General features: G+C 42.4%; 2 protein-coding genes across 6 annotated transcripts in view; both read left to right on the top strand.

Moving 5' to 3' along the window:
* The window catches only part of slc8a2a (solute carrier family 8 member 2a), a 35,384-nt gene extending 28,542 nt beyond the window's left edge, over nucleotides 1-6,842 (top strand). For 2 of the 4 annotated variants that reach the window (XM_058383698.1, XM_058383697.1), the window contains exons 11-14: nucleotides 2,783-2,881; nucleotides 3,173-3,272; nucleotides 3,673-3,945; nucleotides 4,235-6,842. In XM_058383698.1, the coding sequence (XP_058239681.1) occupies nucleotides 2,783-2,881; nucleotides 3,173-3,272; nucleotides 3,673-3,945; nucleotides 4,235-4,611 (849 nt within the window). In that variant the 3' untranslated portion in view covers nucleotides 4,612-6,842. The remainder of the gene's footprint in view (nucleotides 1-2,782; nucleotides 2,882-3,172; nucleotides 3,273-3,672; nucleotides 3,946-4,234) is intronic. The other 2 variants (XM_058383699.1, XM_058383700.1) reach the window with 2 other exon arrangements.
* A 130-nt stretch (nucleotides 6,843-6,972) lies between these two features.
* Nucleotides 6,973-12,737, top strand: srsf7a (serine and arginine rich splicing factor 7a). Of its 2 annotated transcripts, none has more exons than XM_058383704.1 (8): nucleotides 6,973-7,099; nucleotides 9,217-9,439; nucleotides 10,120-10,299; nucleotides 10,391-10,453; nucleotides 10,557-10,595; nucleotides 11,165-11,278; nucleotides 11,838-11,948; nucleotides 12,202-12,737. In XM_058383704.1, exons 2-8 carry the CDS (start codon nucleotides 9,231-9,233, stop codon nucleotides 12,251-12,253), a joined length of 768 nt encoding a protein of 255 aa, XP_058239687.1. In that variant the 5' UTR covers nucleotides 6,973-7,099; nucleotides 9,217-9,230; the 3' UTR covers nucleotides 12,254-12,737. The 2 variants fall into 2 exon arrangements, with proteins under 2 accessions (XP_058239687.1, XP_058239688.1); XM_058383705.1 differs by having other exon boundaries at nucleotides 7,034-7,171.
* Nucleotides 12,738-13,374: the final 637 nt, after the last annotated feature.

Below are 13,374 nucleotides of genomic sequence, written 5' to 3' on the forward strand. Positions count from 1 at the left end.
TGTATGTGTGGGGGGGGGTGTATATACAGTATGTATGTGTGTGTGAGGGGGTGTATATACAGTATGTATGTGTGTGTGGGGGGGTGTATATACAGTATGTATGTGTGGGGGGGGGGGTGTATATACAGTATGTATGTGTGGGGGGGTGTATATACAGTATGTATGTGAGTGGGGGGGTGTATATACAGTATGTATGTGTGGGGGGGGTGTATATACAGTATGTATGTGTGTGGGGGGGTGTATATACAGTATGTATGTGTGTGGGGGGGAGTGTGTAAATACAGTTAGTGTGTGGGGGGTGTATATACAGTATGTATGTGGGGGGGGGGGTGTATATACAGCATGTATGTGTGTGGGGGGTGTATATACAGTATGTATGTGTGGGGGGGTGTACATACAGTATGTGTGTGTGGGGGGGTGTATATACAGTATGTATGTGTGTGTGGGGGGGGTGTATATACAGTATGTATGTGTGGGGGGGTGTATATACAATATGTATGTGTGTGTGAGGGGGTGTATATACAGTATGTATGTGTGTGTGTGTGGGGGGGTGTATATACAGTATGTATGTGTGTGTGGGGGGGTGTATATACAGTATGTATGTGTGGGGGGTGTATATACAGTATGTATGTGTGTGGGGGGGTGTATATACAGTATGTATGTGTGTGGGGGGGGGGTGTATATACAGTATGTATGTGTGTGGGGGGGTGTATATACAGTATGTATGTGTGTGGGGGGGGAGTGTGTAAATACAGTTAGTGTGTGGGGGGTGTATATACAGTATGTATGTGTGTGGGGGGGGTGTATATACAGCATGTATGTGTGTGGGGGGGGTGTATATACAGTATGTATGTGTGGGGGGGTGTATATACAGTATGTATGTGTGTGGGGGTGTATATACAGTATGTATGTGTGTGTGTGGGGGGGTGTATATACAGTATGTATGTGTGTGTGGGGGGGGTGTATATACAGTATGTATGTGTGTGGGGGGGTGTATATACAGTATGTATGTGTGTGGGGGTGTATATACAGTATGTATGTGTGTGTGGGGGGTGTATATACAGTATGTATGTGTGTGTGGGGGGTGTATATACAGTATGTATGTGTGTGGGGGGGAGTGTGTAAATACAGTATGTGTGTGGGGGGGGTGTATATACAGCATGTATGTGTGTGTGTGGGTTGTATATACAGTATTTATGTGTGTGGGGGGGTATATATATATATATATATATAGTACTCACAAAAAGTTAAGGATATTTGGCTTTTGGCTAAATATAAAAAGTTCATGCTACAGTGATATTATATCATGAAAGTAGGGTATTTAAGTAGAAGCTGCAGTGGTGAGTTCCTCATCTTAAACAATTTATTGAAATAAAAGCCAACAGTGGTGGGTATACCACAACAAAAAATGTCAATGTCTTAATAATTTGTCATGTGCCCTTGACCATCAATTACAGCTTGACAACGACGTCTCATGCTGTTCACGGGTCGACTTATTGTCTGCTGAGGCATGGCATTCCACTCTTCTTGAAGGGCGGCCCTCAGGTCATTGAGGTTCTGGGGTGCAGGGTTACGAGCCTCTACATGGCGACTCGGCTGATCCCATAGGTTTTCTATGGCATTCAGGTCTGGAGAAAGTGCAGGCCACTCCATTTGAGGTACCCCAGCCTCCAGCAGCCGTTCCCTAATGATGCGACCTCGATGACCTGGAGCATTGTCGTCCATTGTCGTCCATGAAGATGAAATTAGGCCTATGTTGTTCATGCAGGGGCACAATGACTGGATTAATGATTTTATTCAGGTAGTATTGACTTGTCACTGTACCATTCACAAGATGTAGGGCAGTTCTGTATTGAGTAGACACACCTGCCCAGACTGTAACACCACCACAACAGTGGCTGATGCATAGCGCTCTCCTTGACGTCTCCAACATTGTTGGTGGCCATCATTTCTGCTGAATGTGAATCGACTTTCATCAGAGAACAGCACTGAGGCCCATTGGTCCCTCGTCCAGTGTAAATACTCCCTGGCCCGACACCTGTGTCTGGTGGTGTTGGCAGGTACCCTTGCAGGTTGTCTAGCACGCAGACCATGCTTCGAAAGGTCTGACGTGACACTTGGGTGCCTCTCACCTCCCTTAAATGTGCCTGGAGTTGAGTGGCATTCATCATCCGCAGGGCACTGTTCACAATGAAGCGACATCATCAGCATGGGATGTGGCCAAAGGATGTCCACTTCTATGCCTTTCTGTGACTCTTCCAGTCTCTCTGTATCTCTGTCGCAACCTGCTGATGACACACTGACACTCTAAGCTCAGTGGCCACTTCCCTCTGAGAACATCCTCTTTGAAGCCTCGTAATGGTGAGGTACAGTCGTTAGGTGTGGTCTTGGTCTCATGATGTCAAAATGTGAACAGCATGATGAAGAGGACTGTTTAAATACCAATTCTAATGGAACCAGAAAATTTATTGGTCGATTCATGGATCAAACCTCAGTTGTGAATTTTGCCGTTAAGCACCTTGTTAGAGAACAGCAAGTTATGCAGAAAGTACTGAAACACTGAACAGTTGGACATGTGCATTCAAAAGTGTAGAGAAGGTCAAATTAAGTTCACCTGGAAAGGTTATAGTGCATTTTAGGTGCATCCTGAAATTTCGCCCAAAAGCCGAATATCCTTAACTTTTTGTGAGTAGTATATATATATATATGTGTGTGTGTGTGTGTGTGTGTGTGTGTGAGAGAGAGAGTTTTGTGCTAACACCACCCACTTCCTCTTCTGTAGATCCGCCAGGGAATGGCCCCCAATGGCACGATAGACCCGGTAGACAAGGCTCCACCCCTCTGCATGAGAAGTGTTCATGGATTGGTAGATAGTTTTTTGGTCAGGACTCTGATTGGACGCTTCAGAGTCTCGATTGATATTGGCTGTCAAATTAAATCACTGACCAATCAGAGTCACCTGTGTGTATTTGGATTGCCGTGATTGACCAGTGATTCTTTCCTGCTTTTTGTCTTTATTCACCTGTGTTTCATTTCACTTTTTAGATTGATAGTGGTGTTGTGTGTGGGTGTGTGTTCTGAATGATCAGTGCAAATCCAAAATCTTTGATGAATTGACATTTACAATATTCTTTTAATGTTAATCTGTGTGTGTGTGTGTGTGTGTGTGTAGAACACTGTGGATCGTCTGTTAAAAGACACTAACCTGGCTGAAGTGATTGGAACACACTCATGGAAAGAACAATTCATTGAAGCGGTTACTGTCAGTGCAGGTACTGTGTGTGTGTGTTGACAGTGTATAACAGACTGTTGTCTAGAAATATGATCACAAAGGTACCACCGAGCAAAACATTACTTTTTTCCAGCATAGTGTTATGTGTCAGTCACACCAGGTTTGGGGTGTGGCCTAAACTGACTTCAAGCTAAAACCTGTAATGATTTTTAAGAACTATTTTTGACCAGTGACTTTGTCTTGTTTTGAAATTCTGTGCACAAAACCTTTAGGATTCCAGTATTCCAGGATTCCATTCCTTTGTGACCAGAAAGGTGTACATTACATTACATGACACAGTTTGAGAGCCGTGGGAGGAGTGTTTGAGGCTGTACAGTGTGTATGTGGGCGGAGTCACTGGAGCACAGAGGTAGTTGTGTAATGAGGTGTGTGTGTCTCAGGAGAGGGCGATGAGGAGGAAGGGGCTGAGCCACGCCGGCCGTCCTGCTGTGATTACTTCATGCACGTGATGACGGTGTTCTGGAAGCTGACATTCGCCTTTGTCCCTCCCACTGAGTACTGGAACGGCTGGGCCTGCTTCATCGTCTCAATCCTCGTCATCGGCTTCCTCACGGCCGTCATCGGAGACCTGGCGTCTCACTTCGGCTGCACCGTGGGACTGCGGGACACCGTCACTGCTGTGGTGTTCGTCGCCCTCGGCACGTCCATCCCAGGTGTGTGTGTGTCTGTAATTTCAAAGAATTAATTATACTCATTTATTTTCTCTTCCTTTTTCCTTTCTCTCTTCCCTGATTCTCACTTCCTTTTCTCCTTCTCTCCGTTTCCCTTTTTTATTTCTCCTCCTTCTATCTTTGTTTTTTCATCTTTCTTCTGTTTTCTGTCTACAATTTTCCCTTCTTTTATTTGTCTAATTTGTATTGATTTGCTTCCCAACTCTTTGTCTTTCTTCCTTTTCTACCTGGATTTCTTTATTCCTCTCTCGCTCTCATTGTTCTCTCACAGATACCTTTGCGAGTAAAGTCGCGGCGGTTCAGGATCAGTACGCTGACGCTTCGGTGGGAAACGTGACAGGCAGCAATGCTGTGAACGTCTTTCTGGGGATCGGCGTGGCCTGGTCCATCTCTGCCATCTACTGGGAGGTCAAAGGTCAGGCTTTCCACGTGGAGCCGGGTTCGCTGGCCTTTTCCGTCACGCTCTTCACCATCTGCGCCTTCATCAACATGGGCGTGCTCATGCTGCGGCGGCGCCCCTCTGTGGGCGGAGAGCTAGGTGGACCCAAAGCCATCAAGATCCTCACGTCCACGCTGTTCATTGGCCTGTGGCTCCTCTACATCACCTTCTCCAGCCTGGAGGCATACTGTCACATCACAGGCTTCTGAGAAAACGCACTTTCCATCAGGAAGACTGAGCCGAGAAGCCTTCTTCACCATCATCTTCTTCATCTTCATCTACAGCAGTGGATAAACTCTGACACTTTAATTTATAACCTGTTCTAACAGGACACTGTCATCCATTAGAAGAAGACGAACAATCCTAAACAACCAAAGCAGAATATTTCACATGACTGATATTTACACTTGAACGTGAACTGATGGACTGAACGAATGAAAGCACTGAATGAAAGAACAAATGAATGGAACTTGCGAATAATGATTTCTTTGATCATGCATGATGTATGTAATATTTACTCTTTTAAATGGCACTAAACACATGTCAGCATTATTAACTACTACTAGAAATTGTTTCCTCTTCCCAGATACTCTGGTAAATTGTTATAAGACTTTGGAGAACATTTTAACCCAGTAGCTCGTGTTGTTTTTAATTAGAAATAACACATAGTGTACACCTTGTGATTCTGATTCATGGAATCATCTTAATAGAGAATCGTGATTTTACACTAACCAGGGGCTGGAAGGCGTGTCTAGTCCAGATATTATAATATTGTTTCTAGTTAATTAGCATTAATGCAGATTCTTCTGGATAACATGAAATATGGTGTCCCACAAGGTTCTGTTCTAGGTCCCTTATTGTTTTTCTTTTATAGCCCACACCTTCTTTTTCTCCTAATTTTCTGAAATTTTTTCTTAATTTTTGTCTTCTCTCTCTCTCTGTCTCTCTCTCTCTCTCTTTCATCTCCTCTATTTCATTCTCCCTTTACTTCCATCCTCCATTCACTTTCCCCATTTATTCACTATATCATATTTCTCCTTCCCTGTTCTCCCTTTCCCATATCCCATGGATCTCATTTTTAAGATGGTTGCTAGTTGATAAACATTAATGGAGAGGCTTCCAGTATGGTCAGAAAGGTATCCTTGAAGTATCCTTCAAGGTTCTATTTTAGGCTCCTTGTTGATTACTTATATTTCTTATATTTATTTTTTAATTTGCAAACATGACATTGGCTTTCATGATTCTGACGATAAAAATTGTAATAAATATCAAAATGTAGCAGTGCAGCTACACAAAATGGAAGACTTTTTTTAAATTATACTGAAACAAACAAATATATATATATTGTTGAGTACCAAGACTGCCTACCCTACTTGACTGCTGTTGTAGCTACAGTTAAGGACCTTGACACAGGTTTATCATTTGGTTTGTATGTAAATAAAATCACATATTATCATTTGCTACACTGTGTAATCATAATAACCTCCAGATTAGACTGTTGCTGCTGCGTCTCGAAGTACACTTACGGCTTTATAATGAAAATAACATCTAAGGTGACGTATTGCTATAACGTTTTTTTTCTCAGAACTGTGTAATGGATATTCTAAAGATGTACAACACATACTGAGCACTTCAATTCACCATGTGGTGTGTTTTACTGGTCTCCTAAAGCACTATACCCCTGGATATTATTTGCAGTGGAGGGCAGTTGTACTGTCAAAGGAACATTCGTTTAGATTAGTCTTTTTTTTTTCTTCAAGATCTCTCCAACAAGTAATTTACAAATACAAAATCACATATTGCACCTTTAAATCACAGCCAAGTCGTTTTTTTTCTTTCCCTCAGATATGAGTTAAGGACACTCTATAGGTGTAGCTTCTTCTTCTTTCGGCTTTTCCCTTCAGGGGTCTCCACAGAGAATCATCTCCCTCCACCTACCCCTATCTTCTGCATCCTCAACACTTGCACCCACTAGCTTCATATCCTTATTTATTACATCCATATACCTCCTCTTTGGCCTTCCCCTTTGCCTCCTTCCTGGCAGCTCCATGTCCAACATTCTCCTACCGATATACTCACTCTCCCTCCTCCGGACATGTCCAAACCATCTTAATCTGGCCTCTCAAACTTTGTCCCCCAAACATCCATCCTCTGTTGCTGTATCTTTTGTTGCTTATCTGTCTTTTGCAATACAGAAAATAGAAAATAGTTGGCTTATACTCTTGCCGGTCTTTCATTTTATTTCAATATACTTTTAATTGTCTGATAAATCTGAGAAGGCAATAACAATTGCAGATGTAACTTTCAATCATTTAATCCTCTAACCGGTTTCAATATATATTATAAAGCACTCTAACTAAAAAGTGCTATATAACACATCAGACTCATGTTTCTTCTTCATTTTTGACATAATATCACGACATGGGGTTTGAAGTAATGGCGCCTGCGCCCTTTTTAGTGCACTACCTGTAACCTACAGAAAGCGGGTTCGGAGTGAACCGCTACGAAAACGCGCCTTTATAGCGCGTCGCCTAGGTAGGAGCCAATCAGAATTCACGTCTATAAAGCCCCGCCTCTTTGACTGCTCGCGAAGGCGCGCGCTCAGCTTTGGAAACCGTGCGCTTCCGGGAAAAGAAAGGGAGGGAGAGAGAGAGCGCGTGTGTGTGTGAATGTGACGCTCGAGACAAGTAGAAAAAGGTGAGAAAATAGAATAGAAATCGATTCGAAAAAAACAACACGATTACCGTTGCGGTTGTTTATGCATCGTCGGTGAGTTTGTTACAGGTTCTGCATGTATTGAATATTATCGCGGTTTGAGATTGCGTGTGCAACCGGAAACGCACGTTCACGCGCGTGCTGTGTCGCGGAGCCCGAGGCCGACATGTACGCCTGTCTCTAAGCTAAGCTACATAGCACGCGCATTTGTTTTTTTTGTTTTTTAACATTTAATTTGTTTTCATTGTTTTGCTTGTCTATCGTTGTTTAGCATACAGCTGTCTGATTTATAACGCCGACTCGGTGTCGCTTGCGTCTTTTTTTCTTCTTTAATTGATTTGGTTTCTGTTCGCTGCACGACAGTGTATGTGGCTGTGTTTCAAATGGCTGGCCCTTTCACTACATAGTGCGTTACACGCCATTATTTGTTGTCTTGATGGAGCTTACTCGTTAAGGGCGCACGCAGCCATTTGGGACAAGGTTGTTATAGGGTTTGATTCGGGTGTTCAGCATTTTAAATATAAATCGAAATCTACGGATAAATAAAAACAAATAATTCGTAACATCATTAAAAAAAACAAGAACAGCTTGCACTTTGTTTGGCTTTATTTATTTATTTATTTATTTATTTTTTTTGCTGAGGAAAAACAGTAAATTGTTCGCTACAGGGCTGAGGGTGAACCCTGATGCACCATAGATTAGAAGGGGAAATTGAGTTAAATGATCAAACATGTCGCAAAACAGAAAACATGTAACATTTGTTGATAATAAATATGACTTAAGCTGATGGATGTTTGAGTAAATCTGCAAAAAAAGCATGAAATTTTGGATTTTGCAGCCAGTTAACGAACAAAGAGGCTGTTAGCATGTCGGCTAAACTTTACTGACTACCGCATATTTAATGGCGTTATTAGCTTCATGCTAACTGACTAATTCGGTTTCCTAACTCTTCCTTTTTTTTAAATCTAAAACTATTTCTACAATGATTATATTATCCACACTCAATCTACAAGTTTTTAGTTATCATGGAACGGCGTTAAACAGTGGCTAAAACACTGTAAATATGTAGTAATAATAATATATTGCACAAAGCCGATTCTGAGGAAGGATTTTACGGACTCCTTTTATATTAATCATTTGTTTCATGATAATAAAGGTTTTCTTTTTAGGTAGAAGTTGCCCACATTCACATTAAAATTTCTGTGTAATTAGTAGAAATTAGTGTTTAAAACGCACGTGATATCGTGCTAGCTCTGTTTGGACGGGATTAGTTTGCACCCTGAAGTAATTTTTAACGTTAGCATCTTTGGCATTTTTATTCAGTCTCCAAATCCCATGATAAATTTTTCCCACCGTGTATGAGTCCACAAAAATGTTTTTTTTTTTTTTTTTTTACTTGCTTTAAAGCAATATATAAATATAAATAACTCTAGGCAGTGTGTGTCCTGTCTGAATGGACACGGTGTTGGGAATGAGTCTGTGTAAACCTTTCTGACCAAAAAGATTGCACACTTTCTTCGGTGTAAAGTGACCCCAGGAACACGAATTCTGTGTAGCGATGTTAAAAGATGTCAAATTTGTTCTTCATGAACGTAATAAACAGCTCGTAAGCCTTTTGACCTCTAGTCTTGTATTTGTCAGCTTATATTAGGGGACTGAGGGACCAAAATATCACTAGATGTTTCTGCACCTTTGCAATATGCATTAGGATGTATTTAACTGCTTTAATAGCTACAAATTTTAACATTGTAGTTTTACAATGACGCTCAAGACCGTACAGAAGCTAACCTGCTTCCCGTCAGCCGCAGAAACGTGAAGGAATACATGTTTTGATCTAGCTGACTGTGTAAACCAGACGTTGCTACATTTGCATACGGTTCTCAGATATAATCGTCTCCTCACCCGGCTGTCGAGGCTTAATATTGTTTGCTGGAAACTTTTCTGCCGTCTCAACTGTCGGTTTTAATTCAGTCGGAATCGGGTGTGTGTTTATGCTCAAGATGAGCGAAACGGGTCTCGAATATCAGATGGCATTGTTCTAGAAAGAGGCGCTGATATTGAAAGCCGTGAGAGGGTTTAAGTTTCTGTAACTCTTCCAGGTCGCAGCTTCGAGATGTCTTACTCGTCACGCAGTTCCCTGGACTGTAAGGTGTACGTGGGTGACCTGGGCAATGGTGCGGCGAAGGGTGAGCTGGAGCGCGCCTTCAGCTACTACGGGCCTCTGCGGAGCGTCTGGGTGGCACGCAACCCTCCGGGCTTCGCTTTTGTCGAGTATGAAGACTCCAGAGACGCAGAGGACGCTGTGAAGGGCATGGATGGCAAGTGAGTCGGCTCGAGCTCGATATCTGCCTTCGTCTTTCTGTTAGAAGGCCGGCCGTGTTCTTGTTTGTCTCCAGACAGCAGAGTTTTTATTCTTACTTTATCTTGGGTTTTCAGTGTAAAGAGATACAATTAAAAAGAAAATGGAGGACACGCATCGGTGTCCCTTTTTAATATACTTTCAGTAACATCACACAGGTGACCTGTTTCATGAGATTCGTTGTTTTATGAGAGTACTCATGATGACCACATGTCGCAATCCAACCAGTGATCCATGAATTAATTCTTTTCTTTTTTTTAAATCCTATGTTAAATAACCTACTTTGGCTGGATTTCTTTATTGCTGTAGCTTCAGCTGAACGTTTGATTACACTGATGACCCGAGATTCCAAATTTTGTTCTACAAATTGGATACATATCTCCAATTAAACTGGAACAGAATACCTCCTGGAATTAATGACAGCATTTCAGCACCTTTCCTGTGTGTTCTATAAACACACACCAAGTCAAGAAATATTGGTGGCCAAAACACCAATAAGGTGTTAGGAGAGCTGTAATTTACTGAAAATGTATCTGTATGGAAAATCTGTATGTATCTAAAGGGCAAGACTGTACACGTCCATTAACCTGTGACATGACTGGATAACTGCTGTGATTTTTAGTAACTCATTTCTCTTTCCCAGAATGCTCTGCGGGGCCCGCATCCGTGTCGAGATGTCAAATGGAATGTCCCGGAAGTCCCGCTTCGGCCGGCCAAGCCGCAGGCAGTTTGATCCTAACGACCGCTGCTACCAGTGCGGAGAGACAGGTCACTACGCTTACGACTGCTACCGCTACAGCAAGAGAGGCGGCAGACGCAGCAGGTACAGCCATGCAGCGCTCAACGTTTAAAAAGCACTAGCTCTGAAATGTCTGAACTGCAGCTCATTTTTTTTAAAAACACGGTCTGTTTAGGTCTCGCTCTCGGTCCAGATCTCGCGGCCGTCGCCACCACTCTCGCAGCCGCAGCTACGAGCGGTAAGAATGCCGTAATTTTATTATTACTCAGTGATTTTGGTAATCTCTCTACTGGGCTGTGATGTTATTTGAAGTTTTGCTTATATGTATGTGTGTGTTGCAGGAGATATCGCTCTCCATCCTACTCCAGAAGGCGAAGCAGGTGAGTTCTGCTCTGCTTTATGCGTTACAGCACTCAACAGCTGATGTGTCTTTTGTGGAGACTAGTCATCTAAGGCTACGTCTACACTAATCCGGATAAATTTGAAAACGGAATCTTCGTCTAAAAAATGCTCTGCGTCCACTGTCGTTTTCAGTCGTTTCCCCAAACATTGGTCATCCACACTGAACATCTGAAAAACGCTTATGTCCCTGTACTCCGCATGAGTAAAATGTAAGACGCTTCAACCGGTGTCATTTCACCTGCTATTTATTTACTTCAAAATGGAGATCATCCAAAACAACTGTACAATGTCGTCCACCATCTTGGTTGAATTGGTCACATGACTAAAAATGCATCATCGTTTTTGAAAGCTTCCATTTTCACAGTCCACATTATGTGAAAACGGTGTTTTTTAAAAATGTATCCACTTTGGAGAGCGTTTTCACAAAGATACATTTTCGTTGACTAAAAACGTCATCCCGGTGTGGACGGAACGCCAAAACGGATAGCAACATGTGCCTTTTTAAACGAAAACGTGTTACTGTGGCTCAAATGTTTGTGTTTTTTAGGTCGGCGTCCCCAGGCCGCTCCAGATCCCGAACCCCAGTTCGTCGCTCTCGTTCCCCTGTGCGCCGCTCCAGAAGTCCTGCCAGGAGGTCCAGAACGCCAGTCCGCAGGACCAGGTACCACACGTGCTGCATATACTCTGTTCAGGACCGGTGATAGCATGGGAGTGTGGGGAAATTATAATTTATGACAGTGACCGATTAATACAAGTGAGTGACATGGAGAAGTGCTGTCCTCTGAAACCTCTATTTAGTCTGCATTTGACATCCAAAAATGGAGGAAAAGCCACAGGCCACAGTTTACCTTTAAAGTATAATCTAATATGTAAATTTTACAGCAAACTTGTACATTTTTGCTGCAATGAGAACTTAAAGGGAAAGTTAGAGGGCTTTTGGCTTACTGGTGTGAACGCAGTGCTATTTCGGCAAAATATTAAATGTAGACCTGTTTGTTAACCATAATTTGTTTGCTTGGGTAATTCTAGCTTAATATTAGCAGAAGTTTCTCACCCAACATCTGGTTTCTCAGGGATTTCACACCCACTGCGAGACGTGCTTTCAGCTGGAATTGTTTTCTTTGGTTGATCCGTTTTTCTTGCTCCTTTGAAAATCCTGCCTTTAAACAAAGGTTGTATATCAATGTTTGTGTTTTTGTGCCTGTCTTTTGTTCGAACAGTCGCTCACGTTCTCATTCACGTTCCCGCTCCGGCTCCAGACAGAGAGCGCGCAGCGCATCCAGATCGAGATCCAGATCTCGTTCTCGCTCCATAAGCAAGAAAAGAGACAGGTGAGTCCGTCCTGTCCCTGCACCTGTTTTTATCTGACACTTCTTCAGTGAAGAATTGATTGCTTTAAATCCATTAAATGATGATGATTTGTGCATGTAGCTGCCTTGTTTAGACGGACAGTCCATGAACCATTCATAGACAAGTTATGCAAAGTGCTGTATGGTGTATTGTCTTGTTTCTGTATGGAATAAATGTATGATGCTCATACTGTGTGTTCCACAAAAAATGTGTGTAATGGTGTGTGTGTTTCAGCCGCTCTAGATCCGTCAGCCCGAGAAAGAGCCCGACGCCTGACGCAGACTGATTCAGATCGTCTCTCTCTCTCTCTTCCTCCCTCTCCCCCCCCATGCTTCTCTGCTGTACCTCTTTCAACTGACGAACCTCCATTGACCGGTGTCCTTGTGACTCGTGTCCCATCTCTGTCACCCTCCTTTCAGTTTTCGGTTTCATACATCTGCACCCGCACCTGTCCGTCTCTGCTCTTCCCACTTTCCTCTCTTTACCAAATTTTTTCACAAGTTTCCTTTCCATTTTAAAAACGTATTCTTAAAATGGTTTTAAGCCATTTGTTTTAGTTTCAGGCCCGAGACTGTGGTTTTGTATCGAACGGGACAGTCAGCGGTGTCGGGATTGGAAAAAAAAGAATGAGCCATAATTGGGTCACGCTAGGCTTGAAGTTGTCTTTGTTTTTGGGTTTTGTTTTTTTTTTTTTCGTTTGTTTGGTTTTTTCCCTCCCCTGCTATGAAAACGCCAGTGGTCTTTTTAATAAACTGAGTCTTTACACATCAGTGTTTCTTTGCTGTCTGATTATTTATGGCGGACAATAAACAAGGACCCACACGCAAGTCATAAAGCTGGTTTATGATTAGTTTTTATTTTCCCTTGGTGAAAGTTTTTAAAGAAGCCATTAATTTATTTCATGATTGATTGCATGTGAGGACTTTTATGTTAAGATTTATTGCAAGATTTGAGCGTTAACAATCAAACCAAGAGGAAATGATGTAGAAGGATGTGTGAGCGTTTTGTTTAGTTATTTCAAGTGTTTTAACTGTAGTAACAGCTGTTATTCCTTAACCTTAAGCTGGAATTTGGTTTATTATTGTTATAATGAATATTGTGCACCGATTATTACGGGCCCTGACTGACTCACCTGATTCTCCATATTAACTCATGATTCATGAGTCCGAGGTCTAAATTAACCCCATTCATATTTGTCGTATGGCTGCTACCGTGCTCATTGACTGACTGGTTCATCGACTGATTCAGTTGATTCTCTCACTGAGCCGGTTCATCGACTGATTCAGTTGATTCTCTCACTGAGCCGGTTCATCGACTGATTCAGCTGAGACTCTTACGTTTAGTAGTCCACTGATCAAGAGTCAGACTTGAGTTTCGTTAGCATACTCAACACATTGTAGACTACGT

Source organism: Hemibagrus wyckioides, linkage group LG28 (assembly GCF_019097595.1).
Source record: "Hemibagrus wyckioides isolate EC202008001 linkage group LG28, SWU_Hwy_1.0, whole genome shotgun sequence".
In the NCBI taxonomy this organism is placed as follows: Eukaryota; Metazoa; Chordata; class Actinopteri; order Siluriformes; family Bagridae; genus Hemibagrus; species Hemibagrus wyckioides.

What these genes read in the sequence shown, in the direction of transcription:
- srsf7a (XM_058383704.1), top strand. Translation starts at nt 9,231, where the DNA reads ATGTCTTACTCGTCACGCAGTTCCCTGGACTGTAAGGTGTACGTGGGT. An exon ending in GTGAAGGGCATGGATGGCAA is followed by an intron (nt 9,440 to 10,119) that starts GTGAGTCGGCTC and finishes TCTCTTTCCCAG; the next exon opens with AATGCTCTGCGGGGCCCGCA. An exon ending in AGAGGCGGCAGACGCAGCAG is followed by an intron (nt 10,300 to 10,390) that starts GTACAGCCATGC and finishes CGGTCTGTTTAG; the next exon opens with GTCTCGCTCTCGGTCCAGAT.